Source organism: Xenopus tropicalis, chromosome 7 (assembly GCF_000004195.4).
Source record: "Xenopus tropicalis strain Nigerian chromosome 7, UCB_Xtro_10.0, whole genome shotgun sequence".
NCBI classification, from domain to species: domain Eukaryota; kingdom Metazoa; phylum Chordata; class Amphibia; order Anura; family Pipidae; genus Xenopus; species Xenopus tropicalis.
In genome coordinates, this window is record NC_030683.2 from 110,437,817 (window position 1) to 110,452,975 (window position 15,159).

The 15,159-nt window shown below is 40.6% G+C and overlaps 1 protein-coding gene and 1 non-coding gene across 3 annotated transcripts; both read right to left on the minus strand.

Moving 5' to 3' along the window:
• Positions 1-2,513: 2,513 nt before the first annotated feature.
• On the minus strand, positions 2,514-10,289 carry emc10 (ER membrane protein complex subunit 10). Of its 2 annotated transcripts, XM_012956621.3 has the most exons (8): positions 10,084-10,289; positions 9,153-9,219; positions 7,764-7,876; positions 7,544-7,642; positions 7,124-7,305; positions 6,185-6,278; positions 5,875-5,967; positions 2,514-3,721 (listed from the first exon to the last, which is right to left on the minus strand). In XM_012956621.3, the coding sequence occupies exons 1-7, from the start codon at positions 10,207-10,209 to the stop codon at positions 5,884-5,886; spliced, it is 765 nt and encodes a 254-aa protein (XP_012812075.1). In that variant the 5' UTR covers positions 10,210-10,289; the 3' UTR covers positions 2,514-3,721; positions 5,875-5,883. The 2 variants fall into 2 exon arrangements, with proteins under 2 accessions (XP_012812075.1, NP_988902.1); NM_203571.1 differs by lacking the exon at positions 5,875-5,967 and having other exon boundaries at positions 3,137-3,721; positions 10,084-10,216.
• Positions 10,290-14,818: 4,529 nt separating this feature from the next.
• On the minus strand, positions 14,819-14,882 carry mir150 (microRNA mir-150). Its single transcript, NR_049590.1, has one exon. It is a non-coding gene; the product is annotated as a microRNA mir-150 (primary transcript).
• Between the last annotated feature and the right edge of the window lie 277 nt (positions 14,883-15,159).

The window sequence follows — 15,159 nt, forward strand, 5'->3', positions numbered from 1 at the left end:
CTGTGGAGTTTTGTTGAGCAATATGTAATGGCTGTGATTTGTCTCGCCTACACATCCTGTGTAACACAAACATTTTTGGGTGGAAATATGGATCATTCCCATCTGCAGACCTAAACCAAGGAAAATCAGAGCAAAACTAATGAAGATCAGGGTCGCCCCACCAAGCTATTAATCAAATAATACAAGCATTTGTATAAAGGAGGGTACAGGTCCAGACTGGCAAGCTGTGGATTCAGGCAAATGCCAGAGGGGCTGCTGTAAGATGCCATAGACAGTCACTATTTATTGGGCTGGTGGGGGCTGTTTGGGCACTTGTAGGCAAGTATAATTGAAATCCAAGGCCTCAGTCTGGACCTGGGACAACAAGCAGTAACTCAAGCGCAGGTCTTGTCACCTCATTCCTTTGGAGGTGTGCCTTTATATAAGACCTTTTTCTTGGTACTTTACACCTGCTTTAGTCTGATTTCACAGTCTACAAGTCATCACATGGCCAATAGTTCTGGTAGCTGTTCCCATGATTCAGGCATTGAATTTCAGCAGTTGGTACCAGCACAATAGACAATATATATTAGCAGCGTCTATATCTAATTGTTGTTAGGGTGAAAGCTCAATCCCTTCTGTCCTATAGAATCATACCAAGGAATTATGATTGTTCCTACTGCAGGGAGGCCACTGGCGACACAAATAGTTACACCAATAAAGATTATTACCCCCCCACCTATAAGAATCCATTACCTAACCCTTAATGCAAGTATTTTTCTGTTCCCCTGCACTAATTTAGTACAAGTATAGGAACTGTTATGCAGAATGCTCGGGACCAAGAGTATTCCAGATAAGGGGTAATCTGGAATTCGGTAATTTCGATCTCCATACCATAAGTGGAGTCTAGAGGAGACGGCCTTTCCGAATAACGGATTTCCGGATAAGGGATCCCATACCTGTAGAGATAAATTCCATTTTTTCTCATTAGCCTGCCTGGACCTTTCTCATGTATGCATAGATCATATGGTATAAATCCTCCTGACTACATGGTGACCTCAAGGAGTAGCCCACCCTATTCAATAGAACCCATTTGGGGTGGCTTGAAGTTTGCTGCAGGTTTTTCCTAAAGGAATGTCAAGTATCCAATCAAATTATATGGGCACAACAACTGATACAAATGGAGTAGCAGATAGGTATCTCTATGGTGGCAGAGATGAGAATTCTATCAACTGCTATAGCTTTATCAGTCAAGAACTTGAGTTAGAAAGGGCCACTATGCATCCCAGCTCTCAAGCACAGTATCTACAGAATTAACAGGACATATAGGAGAGTCTTTCTAGCAACCCAGAGGATTCTTTCAGGACCATTTCAGATTTTATGATGTTAATCGTTTTATCAAGAAAAAGTCCAAATGGAAACAAATATGTGATTACTGTGCTAGGCAGAGGATACTACATGGCCTCTGTGGATCTCAAAGAAATGTATATCCATGTTCTTCTATCAACTGGTATTTTAGAGCTTTGCTGATGGCTTGGACGTTGCAGCTACTTCCCCTCATACCAGCTTATAAAGAAAGCCCTTTAACAAACAAGGACGATCCTGTGCTTCAAAAACATTGTGTCCTTACCAGGCAATATTATTTGGAGATAATTTGGATTTGCTGTAGTGAGAACAGTGGCAGAGTAGGAGCGCCTTCTCGTGGCTACATAATGAAATGCACATACTATCTACGAAAGAAAGCTCAGCATGCTTGATACAGGCACTCTATTAATTATCTGTAATGCTTAGAACCTAGACTTTTCTAGATACAGGTGTTTTCCATAATTTGAGGTACTGTGTCTTAAGGCTACTAAAAACATTAAGGGAAAAAAACACCAAAAGAAGTGTTTTACCATGAGTGTGGCTCTAAGGTACTGTTATATTACAGAAAAAAAGGCTTCTGCATTGCTTGTTTAAATAGGGCTATTGTAAAATGGCAATGCTGTATTTTAGGACTTTTGGATAATGCCATACCTGCATTGTTTGCCCCCGGGGTTACATAGCCTATTTTTTTGCAGGCACCAAAAGTAAAAATCAGCTGATTCAAAACAATTATGGGGTTATGTAATAAAAGGCACTAGGTTAGCCCAGGAGCAAAAACCCATAGCAACCAATCAGCAGGTAGAATGTAATGGTCACCTGTTTAAAAGCAAACATCTTATTGGTTGCTATAGGTTACTGCTCCTGGGCAAAGCTAGCACCTTTTATTATATATGGGGGTTTGTCTAGAATCACATACCTTATTTAAGTTATTATTGTATCATACGATGAAATATCACTGCATTAACCCTTCAACAGAGAATCTACAGTGCTCACATGAAAGAACCATACCACTTTTCCGGTGATGTAGATTGTACATTTTCCACGTTTTCCATTTATCTATGTCGCACAGCGCATTTTGCAAAGGGAAAAAAAAACTTAGCATGACAATGGTTAAAGAGAATCACTGAGATCCACACTAACCTATTGGTTCATGTCCCATAGGTGAAGCATTAATAACCAAGTATTTATTTTAGCAGCTTGACACTGAAAGACAGGCACATGATAATACTCAATAAAGACCAAAAATTAAGGGAAAGGGAATGTTGCAGGGAAGATTTCAAGAATTCCTTCTAGGAAATAGTTTGTGATAAAGTTCAACTTCATCAGCCCAAAAAAACAAAGAAAGAGACAAAGGGCAAAAAGAAATCTTAAAAAGATGGCTCATCTTCAGGTTAACTAGAGAGTTGCTGAACAAAGAGGTAAATAAGTCAAAAACCAATAATAAAAAATGTAAACCAATTACAAATTGTCTCATATCATTGTATATATCAAAATAAAAATCAACAATCCTTTTAATGTCACAATTTTATTCAGGAATGCCCAACTAGCTTGCTGAACTCTCAGTATCCTTTCATATATTAGATTTTTTTTTTTTAGTATTTTCTGGAACATACAAATAGTAAGAACCTGGGATTTCATATACTGAATCATTATAGTAAAAAAAAAGTTCAATTAATAGGTTAATTATCAATAGCATCATTCTCCCTGCGATGGCTCCAGATGTCAGTCTGTCAAACTCAGCATAGTTTTATATCTGTCCATTCCAACAATACACACCGAACCACACACCAAATAATTCCAAAGTTTTTAATAAATTAATGCATCATTAAAACTAAAATCCAAGTTGAGCCCATATGAAAATGCATCTCATTCACAAATATATATTCTCTGACAAATGTGTATACAGTTACTATGTAGCAAAGAGCAAGTATTCAGTTGTGAGTAGGAGACACACTTGATGTGTCCTTTAGTAGACAAATGATCCCTACGACCCCATCCATACTGCAGTATCCTCCCAAGCTCCTGATACCTTTGCATGTATATATATTTGTGACTACTACTGGGAGCATTTTCATAAAAAGAAAGTTGCATTTTAGGTTTAGTTTCAATCAAATCCATTGAATCTCTCTTCTTGCAGATGGTGGCAAATGGAATGCTGTGCTCCATGTAACAAAATAATGCAGTTCACATGCACTGGTGATAGCCAGCTGTGATAAAGGCTGCCAGTGTATTCTCAAAGGGGACATCAAGGTTCCATTCATAGCAATCACCTTCCTCCCCCACTGCCACCGCCTCCTCCACCATTGCCTCCTTGGTTGCCAGCGTCAGACGCTCCAGACATCATTAAGAACAACACGACGGGAATAATGTACATCCACTGCAAAATGGAAACAATTGTTAGCACTAATTATCTCTTTATAGCGATGCTGCCAGCTCATGCAAAGGCACAGAAATTCAATTTATGGGGAATTGCAAATTGAAGTGGAAAAAACAATTACTGAGTTGTTTGTTAAATTAACGTCCAGCAGGGAGAACCATCCTAAAAAAAAAAAAGAGAAATAACATACAGCTGCAGATAAAAATATACACGTATGTATATTTTATATAGATATAACATATAAATTTAAACATATTTAAGTTTTTTAGACAACTAAAACTACCACCAGCCTACTGCCCTTTGCATGCATGGATAGATCAGCAACGGATTTCAGGCTACCCAGTGTCCATTCTAAGGTACCCATGTAAGGATTTCCTTAGCCGGCAAATTGATGAAAATAGGCTGGAACCTATAGTTTGGTACCTGCAAAAAATGAGTCCCGGTAGCCTGTGCCAATAGCAGTACCACTTTTCTCTCCCTCACGTCCTCTCCATCGTCTCACCTTTCTGCCAGTCTTTCAATCACCTCTCCACTCAATGAACCCTGCTACTTCTCCCCTTTATCAACCCCACCACATACAACGTCTCTCTTAGCATTTGCTAAATCTAAAGGTGGGCTCATACACTGGGCAGCCCTGGCACAGCACCAGCGGGTTATATAGCCAAAGTGGGCTGACAAAATTTGCAAATTTGGTGTTAGGAGGTGATCCTGCTGCAGATGGATTTAGCACGGAAAGGGGATGGAATAGCTCACAGGTAATCTACAGCAGCTCGGAACAGTTGCTCTGCATTACTCTTTGAAGTGGGGGTGACCTTAAAGTCAGGTAAGGCCTGGGTCACTTTTGCTAAAGTATATTAACTGCTTGACATTAAATAGACAAGGAGAATGAAAGGTAAAATCACTTGGGGGGTGCCAAAATGTTAGACACCCCCCCCGTGATTGTAATCGCTTACCTTATACCACAGGTTGGTGGTCCTGTTAGGAGAAAACCACACCACTCTCTCACAGCTACTCCAGGCTGGTGTGGTTTTCTGCTAACAGGAGCACCAACCTGGAATATAAGGTAATCAATTACAATCACTGCGCAAATTTTTCTGCAGCAAATCGTTTGCGGCCTTTTGCAAAAAAATCCGCTAATAGCGAAACGCAGAAATTTGCCGCAAATCCATGCCTTGCCAAAAATTTCGCTCATCACTACTCTTTGGTTTATATACATGCCATATTCTGCTTCTTTAAATGCTCTGTGAAGCTGCAAAGCTAGTCCTGGCAGAAACCTGAGGGAACCAGTGTTGTACCTAATTATCAGGCAAGGTTCATTAACCCTGCAATAACAAAACCTTTCCTGGTGCCCCAAACATAGCACTCATGCAACCAGTCTGCTGCCAAGAAATTTCATGACTACCACCACACTGGGTTTTTTCAGATACCCTACCAAAGTCCTGCTTTACAATAATCATACAACATCCACCCTAGAAGTATTGTCTACTGAACTACCACAGTGAGCAGAAATGAAATGTGAAGAGTGTACCATCACCAAAATAAAGAAAGACGTAAAGGTAGAAAAATCCTCTTATACGAGCTATAATGCATCCCGGCTACAGTTGCTCAGAGAGGGCCTACTGATCTTTAGGGACGTGCAATCTTTGTTTGAAGCCATTTATTCTTGCAATACAATAATTTAGCATATATAGTGGTACAATGCAAGGCCAGCTATGGGTCTGTTACAGGTGTCTCTGAGATCTGAGAAAAGTAGCATGTATCCTGTGGCCACTGCCAACCTACAAATGACTTAGGGATATTAAATATACAAAAGAAAAATAATTGTGGGTGATGGATCTAAGCATTTTTTCCCAAACTCTATTCACAGCACCGCTGTAATACTCTTTAGCTTGCTTTCCCTTTTATTATCTTGATTTGCACTTCTTTCTAACAGGGTTACTTAATTTAACAGAAGGAAAATAAAATTGGAGGGTATAGGTTATGGCAAACAATCACTAAGGAGGCCATATATGTGGAAAAATATTTGTTTTTCCAACTGATCGTGACAGCTCTAAATGTGCTACTTGAAGTTATGTCTCAGAGCTCAGAGAAAAGAAGATAGTAAGAAATAAAAGCTTTACAAGGGTAGAGAGAGTTGAGGTGAGGAGAATTACTTTAAGTCCTCAGGCCTGCTGTCCTTGCTCCCTCGGAACCTTCGCCGAATTGGTTAACATTAGCAACATTGCCCCTCCCAGAATAATATGCCACTGTGAGGAGGGAAAGATAAAACAGGCAGTCATAAAAAGCCCTGTTTATATGGTGGCTAAAAGGAGGTTCTCTCAATCTGCTTCCATCATTGTTTGGATTTCCCAAGACATTATATTATTCTAAGCAAGTATAGTCCTGTATAAGGAAGCACATCAATATCATTAGCAGCTAAACACAAGTTTCTGCAGCTTGAATCCAATCAAACCATAAACTTACATATTTGGCAAAGAATGACTTCTGCTCTTGGGGATTCTTTGCTTTTTGGGCTTGTTCCATCTCTAGGCGTTCAATAAATGCTGCAGTCTCGGGTCTGATAAAAAGAAAAAAGCATAGATAAACTCTAAAAATAGCAATTAACCAGTGTGCCTGTCAAAAGCGTAAATGTTCTGCACTCAGTAACCTTTTAATGATGTTAATGTTTAACATTTTCATCACCTCACCAGACCTTCCTCTAGCAGCAAGCGGACCAATGTTGGGCCAGAAATGTACACTTTGCTCCATTTAAAGGGACAGTAACACCAAAAAATGAAAGTGTATAAAAGTAATTACTATATAATGTAATGCTGCCCTGTAATGGTACAACTGGTGTGTTTTCCTTAGAAAGACTTCTATAGTTTATATAATAAAGCTTCTGTGTAGCCATGTGGGCAGCCATTTACAGGAGAAAAGGCACAGATAACAGATAAAACCCCATTATATTCTACAAAGCTTATTTGTTATCTGCTATGTGCCTGTGCCTTTTCTCCTTTTTCCCAGCTTCAATGGCTGCCCCCGTGTTGACATAGCAGCTCATTTATATAAACTATAGTAGCATTTCTGTTGCAAACTTACCAGTTTTACCAGCGCAGGGCAACTGTACATTATATTTTAATTACTTTAAAACACTTTCATTTTTTGGTGTTACTGTTCCTTTAACTAACTCTACTAACAAAATGTAGAACCTAGGCTGATATGTCCATATGTATACGGAACAATGATCCCTCTATTGTAAAATATAAGTCTATTAAAAGTGTCCCTGGAGTTAAACATGAAAAGGCACAAGGTCACAGGCCAAGTGCTTTTATACATTTGTCATGTTTTATTATATAAAAGAAACATTTAAAGATATATTTACTCAGAAAAAGATATGTGTGTGAACTAGAACATTATACTCACACTGCTGCTGCTATTGGCTGCTGAATGTAGACAGTAGTGTTGAACATTTCCAGGTCCACATCCTCCACCTCTGCACCATTGCAGGACCCAGGGAAAGTCACAATGGAAATGCCAACGACATTTCCTGAAATATCTGTATGAACGCTGATTTGGTCAGAGAGATGGGACTCGACCATGGAACACTGCAAAGAAAAAAACTGTAAGGCCAATAGAGAGGTAGGGTTTCTTCTCCTGTACCAATGCGATAAACCTAGCACATCCATATAAACAAACATAACATATAATACATGTCTGCTCTGTCCAGGAAAGTCAACCCACAGAAAACATCTCCCAGTATCCCCCATATGCTTTTTAGCCATGTGATTTACTTCTCCCATATGTGCAACGCACATTTTAAACACAACACATTAAACAACTTACTGCTCGGACAAAGGATGTGACATATTCATTGGCTTCTTCTGTAATACCCAATTTTCTAGGAACCCTAATTCGATAAAGCCCATTCAGGTTTGCAATATCCTAAGAGATTAGAAAATTTTTTAAAAATGTACAGCATAATCATTACATTTTTATAAAAAGACATGTAAAACACCTTTGTAATTACAGATCTTGTTCTCTGCCCGTTTCCATGCCTACTTACCCGTAATTTGTTTCTCTCATCTTCTGTGAGTTGCTTCTGCAGAATAGATATGCTTTGCTCGGCTGTCCCACTCCAGATCAAAGATCCCCTCTTTTTGAAATGGATGCTATCATCTGTGTGAGAACAGGAACAATTACATTTAGGCAAATTATTCATATTCATTTCAATGTTATTATTTCTGTGAACAGAAACAAAACAGGAAAAAAGTAGACATTGAATTAGCAATGGGCAACTAGGGGATCATCCAGATGTCCCACAGGGTGCAGGAAGCTGTAGTTTAATGACATCTACAGTACAAAAACACCAGATACAGATACTTCTTCTCAGGTTGAACATAAAGTAGCGACATCCAAATCACGGCCAGTCAGCTGTTAATGTAGTATGCACCATATTAGTGTAGTTATATAGAGCCACCTAACTACTTAGGAACTATAGCTATCATTATAAGTGTACTGCTTTGAGTGCATTGATAAGATGACAAATTGACTTCCATTAGTCTGACTGTATGGGCCACTTTATCGACCCGCTGGTATGGCTGCCACCTTTTTGAAGGTTCATGTCTGTGATGTAAATGGGGGGAAGCAGTGTTGCAAAGGGACAGGGTGATGGTCAAATTATGGAGAGATCTGATAGAAGAAAGGGCAAGATTGGGGTGAATCAGGGGCGGGTCAGGGGCTCAACCTAATTTACTAGCAACTACAATTCAGATCACAACATGTAAAAAAACCTTTTAATATGCCAACCCCATCTTTAAAAGAGACATATAGGATAAAAGAAGAAAACACTAATCTTGTAGGCAGTTATGAATAATATATGATGCTGGTTTCACTTTGGGCTAAAAGTTAACACTGTCTGTAAAAATGGCCCCTTTATTGAGCTCCTTATGGATCCTCTCAGGTCTCTGATTGTGTTTCATATGAGGGGTAGGCGTGTCCTAACGGTCCCTGCCAGAAGTACAGTAGGAGGGGAATAGCCAATCACAGCCCTGCAGTCACACAGGGTGAAGGCAGCAGGAAGTGACACAGATGGATGGGACTAGTGGGGTTTTTGGAGAAATGTTCAATAAATCAGCCCCAAACTACTTTTTAAAGTACATTCCTTCTATATTTTGAGGAGTACAATATTGTTTTTCACACAATATGTCCCCTTTAAACATAGAAAAAAAACCTTCTTGTGCATTTTTCCAGTAGTAAGCGGATTTGCTGCATGTAAATAATTTTACATTGATAAATTGAGCCCTGTCTGTTCTCTCAATGTACTGTTTTACTGTACAGTGCTGCTTACAAATTGTGCTAGATAAATAAAAATGTACACATATCCATACAAAACGTAAGAACCATGGGAATTTCTAAGGCAACTAGGCAGGGTGCCAAGGCGTGCATCACTTACCCAGTTCAAAGGAATGCTCTAGTTCAAGGTTGGTTCCACAGCTTTCGGAATCTCTTCCATCTCCTGTCTGAATATCATAAAACAATACATATTTATAGGCTGACTTACAGGCTTATCTGCCCGTGTATGGGCACCGCTAACAGGCCAGATCTCAATCGGATCAGGGACCACATCCAACGGCCCGTACACCCGCTGTAGGTGGGCACATCAGGAGACAACTGCACCGTGTATGACCACCTTTATTCCTGTTATTTGTTCTGAGACAGATACAACATTGCACACATTTAAAGGGGTATTTGTATAGCAATTACACGTCAGATGCAAATTAACACTAAAATATTCCCATATTGAAGGATACTGACATTCAGAGTGACATATATATATATATATATATATAAAGAAAGGGTACTGCACACACATGGACTTAATGCAAAGAAAAAAACCTCTGTTTTTTCCCTGAGGAAGAGCACAAGACGGTGCTCAAAACATTGGATTTTTTTCAATAAACACTTATTTCTTTGCATTAAGTCCCTGTGTGTGCAGTACCCTTTCTTTATATATACTTTATATATAAATCTTATGTACCCTGCTGTATATATTGTAACCCTGACATGCAAGCTAAATATCTAAGAATTGTTGCACAATAGATGTCCCTTGTACTGCCTTTGTTCCCCTCACAGGGCCCTACTACTGCTAGCGGCCCAGAGTAAATTCCCTTCCGCCCTACCCAAGCACCAGTGTAACTGGTTGCCATGAGGTTAGCGTCCAGGCGCAAATGTGCGCACTGTTTGTGACTATGCCTATGTGTCTGTACTGAACTAAAGCGCAGTCTTTTCTGTAGCTTTAATTCTGATTGAGCACAGTCAGCAGCAGCACTCAGGGAGCCCCGGCCCCAGTACATACACCTGCCCTTCTCTAAAGCCCCGCTCACCTTGAGCCTACACACAGAAGCTTGAGCAGTCGCCACTAAGAGAAGAGGCAGCAAAACCCAGCAGTAACCGGACAGTTTATCCGATAAGGGACCGGCCCTTTGCCCAACTAAACAACCGGCAGCCATGACAGAGAGGGGCAGGCCGGTCTAACTAGCGTAATCCTGCTCTGTGGTACAGGCGACAGACTGCGCATGTTGGTTGTACCATTAACCCTAACACACAGGGGTGCGACATTTTGGCTTTAAGGTTGTATTATGTTATATAAGACGAATATGACAAAAACGATATCGTACACTTTGGAGCATAGTATATTTAGATATCGTAAAGGTACATTAAGGTTTGTATAAGGAAAGAAGCTGTAAAGGGTTACAAAAATTAACAGGGCGTTTCAAGCCTCTCTTTGGCGAACCAATCGGCTTTGCAAAACTTTAAGACGCTCCGGGGCCGTTCAAGGACGCGCAGAATTAAATGTGGTTGCGCAGTTTGCAAGGCGTTTGTGTGGTGGAATGGGAGTGTTGGGGCTACTGCAGTTGGCAGCTGCTAGTACAGTCTTTTAGTAAAGGGGCACCTGCACCATGTTTGCAGGCTAGAGAAGAACTGAAAATGAATCCTCCTACAGGCATAATGGTCTAGTTAGAAAAGAAATGCTTTCTACATCTGCAGGTATATACTTACACTCTAAAGTGAGGGCACCGCCTTATACTTTCCAAAGTTACCATAATGCGTCATGAGGGCAGAGTTATGTTAAAATGGTGAGATTGGTTGCTATGGCCAACATCACCAGTGATGGCTTAGTGTAATAAATATGCCCATATATGTCAGTCGATAGAAATGTTCTGTGCCCTCCAATGTAACTACAATGAAGCTCTACGGGGCAGGGACCCCCTTCCTACTGTGTCTCATACCACATGGCACTTATATATATAAATATATATATTTATTTATTATATCACGTCCTCCCTGGGTGTAATTTTGTATTCTGTAAGACTACATCGCTGCGTACCCTTGTGGCTCTTTATAAATAAAGTTATACATACATACATACAATGCGTACTAGTGTAGTGTGTTTTGTAAGTGAAATATCCATTATTTCGCTGCATACACTCAGTGACTGCAGAATGGGTCACTGGGTAGAAACTTAAGGGCTCTGGCACACGGGGAGATTAGTCGCCCGCGGCAAAACTCCCTGTTCGCGGGCGACTAATCTCCCCGAGTTGCCTTCCCCCTGCCATCCCACCGGCGAACATGTAAGTCGCCGGCGGGATGGCAGACGCGGCAGCGCGATTTCGCACAAATTGCCGAAAAAGCCTCACGAGTCTTTTTCGGCGATTTCCCGAAATCGCCCCGCCGCGGGGATGACAGGGGGAAGGAAACTCGGGGAGATTAGTTGCCCGCGAATGGGGAGTTTTGCCGCGGGCGACTAATCTCCCCGTGTGCCAGAGCCCTAAGTCCTAAAAACTTAGTGGTTGTTTGTTTTTCTTGTCTCTGCAACTTGTTTAGTGTTAGCTATGCCTTCAGTACACAAGCTGTGGAGCCAACACATAGAAACATGAGGAGAGCACAGTATATTTTGTTTACATCCATACTACTTACATCCATACTACTTACTCAACCCACCATATAACCTTCCTATTCTCTGCATAGTTTTTATAGAATAAGCACCAAAGATGGAAAAATACAATAGGATTGGCGGCTGGGCCCACTGTTCCAGACATTACCACCAAGCCAACACTCCATATGCTGCTTACATATGATCTGGGGCTGCCACATTGTTTCAATTGCTGCAATAGGGCTTATTTACTAGCCCTATTAGATATTACTAGTTTCTAGCTTGTAGTAGACTGCTCAGTTGTAAAGCAGTGAAACTGTATTCATAAATCAGCCCCATTGCCAGTGCAGTTTATTGGTTTGTGTTTGGAAAGGAACTCAGGAAACAGCAAATAATAATATTAATTATTATTATGATAATTGGTCTGGGACCAAATTATGAAATCTGCCTAATTTTGCCCACCACTTAGGTGGCCAGATCAAGCATATTACCACTTGTTTGACCTCACCAAATGTTATATACACATATACGGCCCCCTTAAAAGTATCTCAGTAGGGTTTTAAGCAGGATGGTGGTCAACTTTAGCAGTACTCATGTTTCATGTGTTGAGGAGTAAACAAACAGAAGACCTCTCGCACACCCTTTGCTCTCCAAGATACTTTAGCGCTCGGTGCACAATGTTGGAGGGATCGGCACCCTCCCAAAATTCCAAGTAGAAACTAAAACACTGGCACTCAGGAGCTGCAAACGGGACTAGCCCTTAAGAAATCTTTATTGCAGAAATAAAGATTTCTAAAGGGCTAGTCCCGTTTGCAGCTCCTGAGTGCCAGTGTTTTAGTTTCTACTCATGTGTTGAGGAGTCCAGCAGGGGGTGCACAATCACTGACAAATCCAGTGTGTTTTAAAAAAAAAGATTAAAGACTAATCAAACTCGCGTATTTTGCACGAACAGCCAACAACTGTAGATGTGTTTCCTTTGATTCAGCTTAGTGCAGTCCAGAAACGTTCTTCAGAAAGGTAAAACCAGAATTCCTCCTGTTTGCACTGTCAGACATGCCAACGACTGCTGTGTGCTGCAGGGACTGTGAATATTGCACAAGGGTCACAGACTGGGGAAACTGAGGTGTTGCCACTCACATCATAGGGGTATATTTATCATGCTGTGTAAAAAAGTGGAGTGAAGCATTACCGGTGATGTTGCCCAGGGCAACCAATCAGCAATTTGATTTCAACAGTTAGAAAACCAAAGCAAAGTATCTGATTGGCTGCCATGAGCAACATTTACTGCACTTTTTACACAGTATGATAAATATACCCCTTAGTGTAGTAATTGGGACATTACACGAGAGGGCTAATTTACTAACACACAAGTGCAATTGTCATTAACAACCAATCAGGGATTTGCTTTATGATGGCTTTTACAAGTTAGAAAGTAAAAGCAAACATCTAATGTGTTTGTAAATCAACAACCATGTTCTGGGAATTCTAGGTAATAGGTAAGGAACAGAGCAAGGCTGATTGGTGACCCTTAGTCTACACCGATGGTACCTTGGTAGTTTGATGTGGACCAAAACATGGCCCGCCCCCATGCTTTGCAAAATAAGGCTGATCAAGGCAATGGGCCGGGGATCATACTGTACTAAGGACTGCACTAATGAGCTGATGCAAACCTGTCTGAGGTGCCCATACTTAAGCAGACAACAGCCTATTACCTGTGGCCGAGCCCATAACCTATATACCAGCTGTAAAGGGGTAGCACCTTATGTTGCCAAGTACATCTCCACCTCTATCAACAGCAAAAAGTTCATTTCAAACTGGAGATTCAGCTTAAGTGCAAAGAGTGCAGCTTTGCATCCAAAACTAGTGACTGCACTCCACCCTAACTTGCCCAGTCTAAGCTTTGTATGTGCTGCTTCAGGTGGCAGTGGGGGCAGAAACCACTACAGTATAGTTAGTAGCTTCTATTTAGCAGATGAACCCAGCATGTAAATGGTGTACGAGTGGAACATTTTGATTGGACCTGATTTGGGAAGTAATACATTTTTTGCATCTGCCTTCATAGACGTCATATAATTTTTCTGGAAATGAATTCCTGTTATCTGCACTTCTTTATTTTAATGCTCCTTGCTGGAGACTCTCCACTTACCTTTCATCAAAATGAACAGTAAAGTCAGAGCTGCACTTGAATGTTTCTATTTACAGTACTGCCTATAATTGTGAACCTTATATGTGGATAAAAATGATATTTCTAAAACTAGGTTACAAATCAATAGACCCATTACATACATAATGACTTTATTTCAACTCCAGTCACTAAAATACACCAGCATTTTAATCAGAAGAACTACAGCTTCCAGCATAGTCAGCTGTTACAAGAGCAGTAGTGCCAACATGCCATGCTTAAAGGAGAAGGAAAGGTAAAACCTAAGTAAGCTTTATCAAAAAGGTCTATGTAAAAACAGCCATAAGCGCTCACAGAAAAGCTGCACTGAGTCCTCTATCAAAAGAAATACAGGATTTCTTGTCTCCTTTTTTGTTAACATGTTCTTAGGGTATCTGACTTCCTCTCTCAGAAAAATCCTTCATTCCTGGGGCCCAATCTGCACAGCTCTCTCTTCTCCTGTTCCCCTCCCCTTAATAATTCACAAAACTCACTTCCCCCTCCCTTAGGAATGTGTGATCTGAGCTATAATGGTTAGACTGCAAACAGGAAGCTATGAACACCAAGCTAAAATGGCAGCTGCAATCAGAGAAAGTGTCTAGGGCTCTTTACTCAGGTATAGTAAAGTTTTCTGCAGAATAAATATATTGTTCTAGGTGGCACTAATGTGGCTAATCTATTGGCAGTTATATGCCAAAATGACTTTCCTTCTCCTTTAAAGGGGAACTCTGGCTTCCAAACCAAAGTTAAACCAAAAATTAAAAATTATGAAAGGCTGCATATTTTTTAATTGATGTATAATGGGAAGTAGAGTAAAATTATGTTTTCTTTTCAAAAAGCTTGTGTTTGAGTGGCAGATCTATAGATAGGTGCATCCAAACGCTGACTTGTATCTGTGACCTTTTGGGTACAATGGATCAGTACACTGGTTGTTAAAGCATGGTTGATTTTAGTTGTAGTTGGCTTGTGTTTAGATACCCAGCTAGCCTTTAGTCCACGGTCAGGAGCTGGACTCTCCACTGCTTCCTTTCAGCCATCCTCTGTACCAGAGTTCCCATTATCACTCTGGTACAAGGGTTGGGAGAGAGAAAGAGTAGACCATTATAAGGATGGATGTTGAAGTCACCAGCTGCTCAGATCTGTAAGACAAACAGGATATGTCAGTTACATTTTATTGCAACAGATAAGCTATTTACTTACACTCCCCTTTGTGCATAGATATTCTACATTACAAGGGGTCTATTTACAAAATGGAGCAATATACAAGAATGGCAAGAAACACCTTGTATTTTGCCCACAGAGCACTTTGGAGCACAAAATGTGCATCCCATGCATGGGTCACCATGTGCCATCAGCATCCATATG

Bases quoted from the DNA above. Each gene is read 5' to 3' on its own strand.
- emc10 (NM_203571.1), bottom strand. From the start codon at position 10,209: ATGGCTGCCGGTTGTTTAGTTGGGCAAAGGGCCGGTCCCTTATCGGAT. The intron at 9,220-10,083 runs GTGAGCGGGGCT...TATGATATTCAG, and splicing joins CTTCTGTGTGTAGGCTCAAG to ACAGGAGATGGAAGAGATTC. The intron at 7,306-7,543 runs GTAAGTTGTTTA...TTTTCTTTGCAG, and splicing joins TCACATCCTTTGTCCGAGCA to TGTTCCATGGTCGAGTCCCA.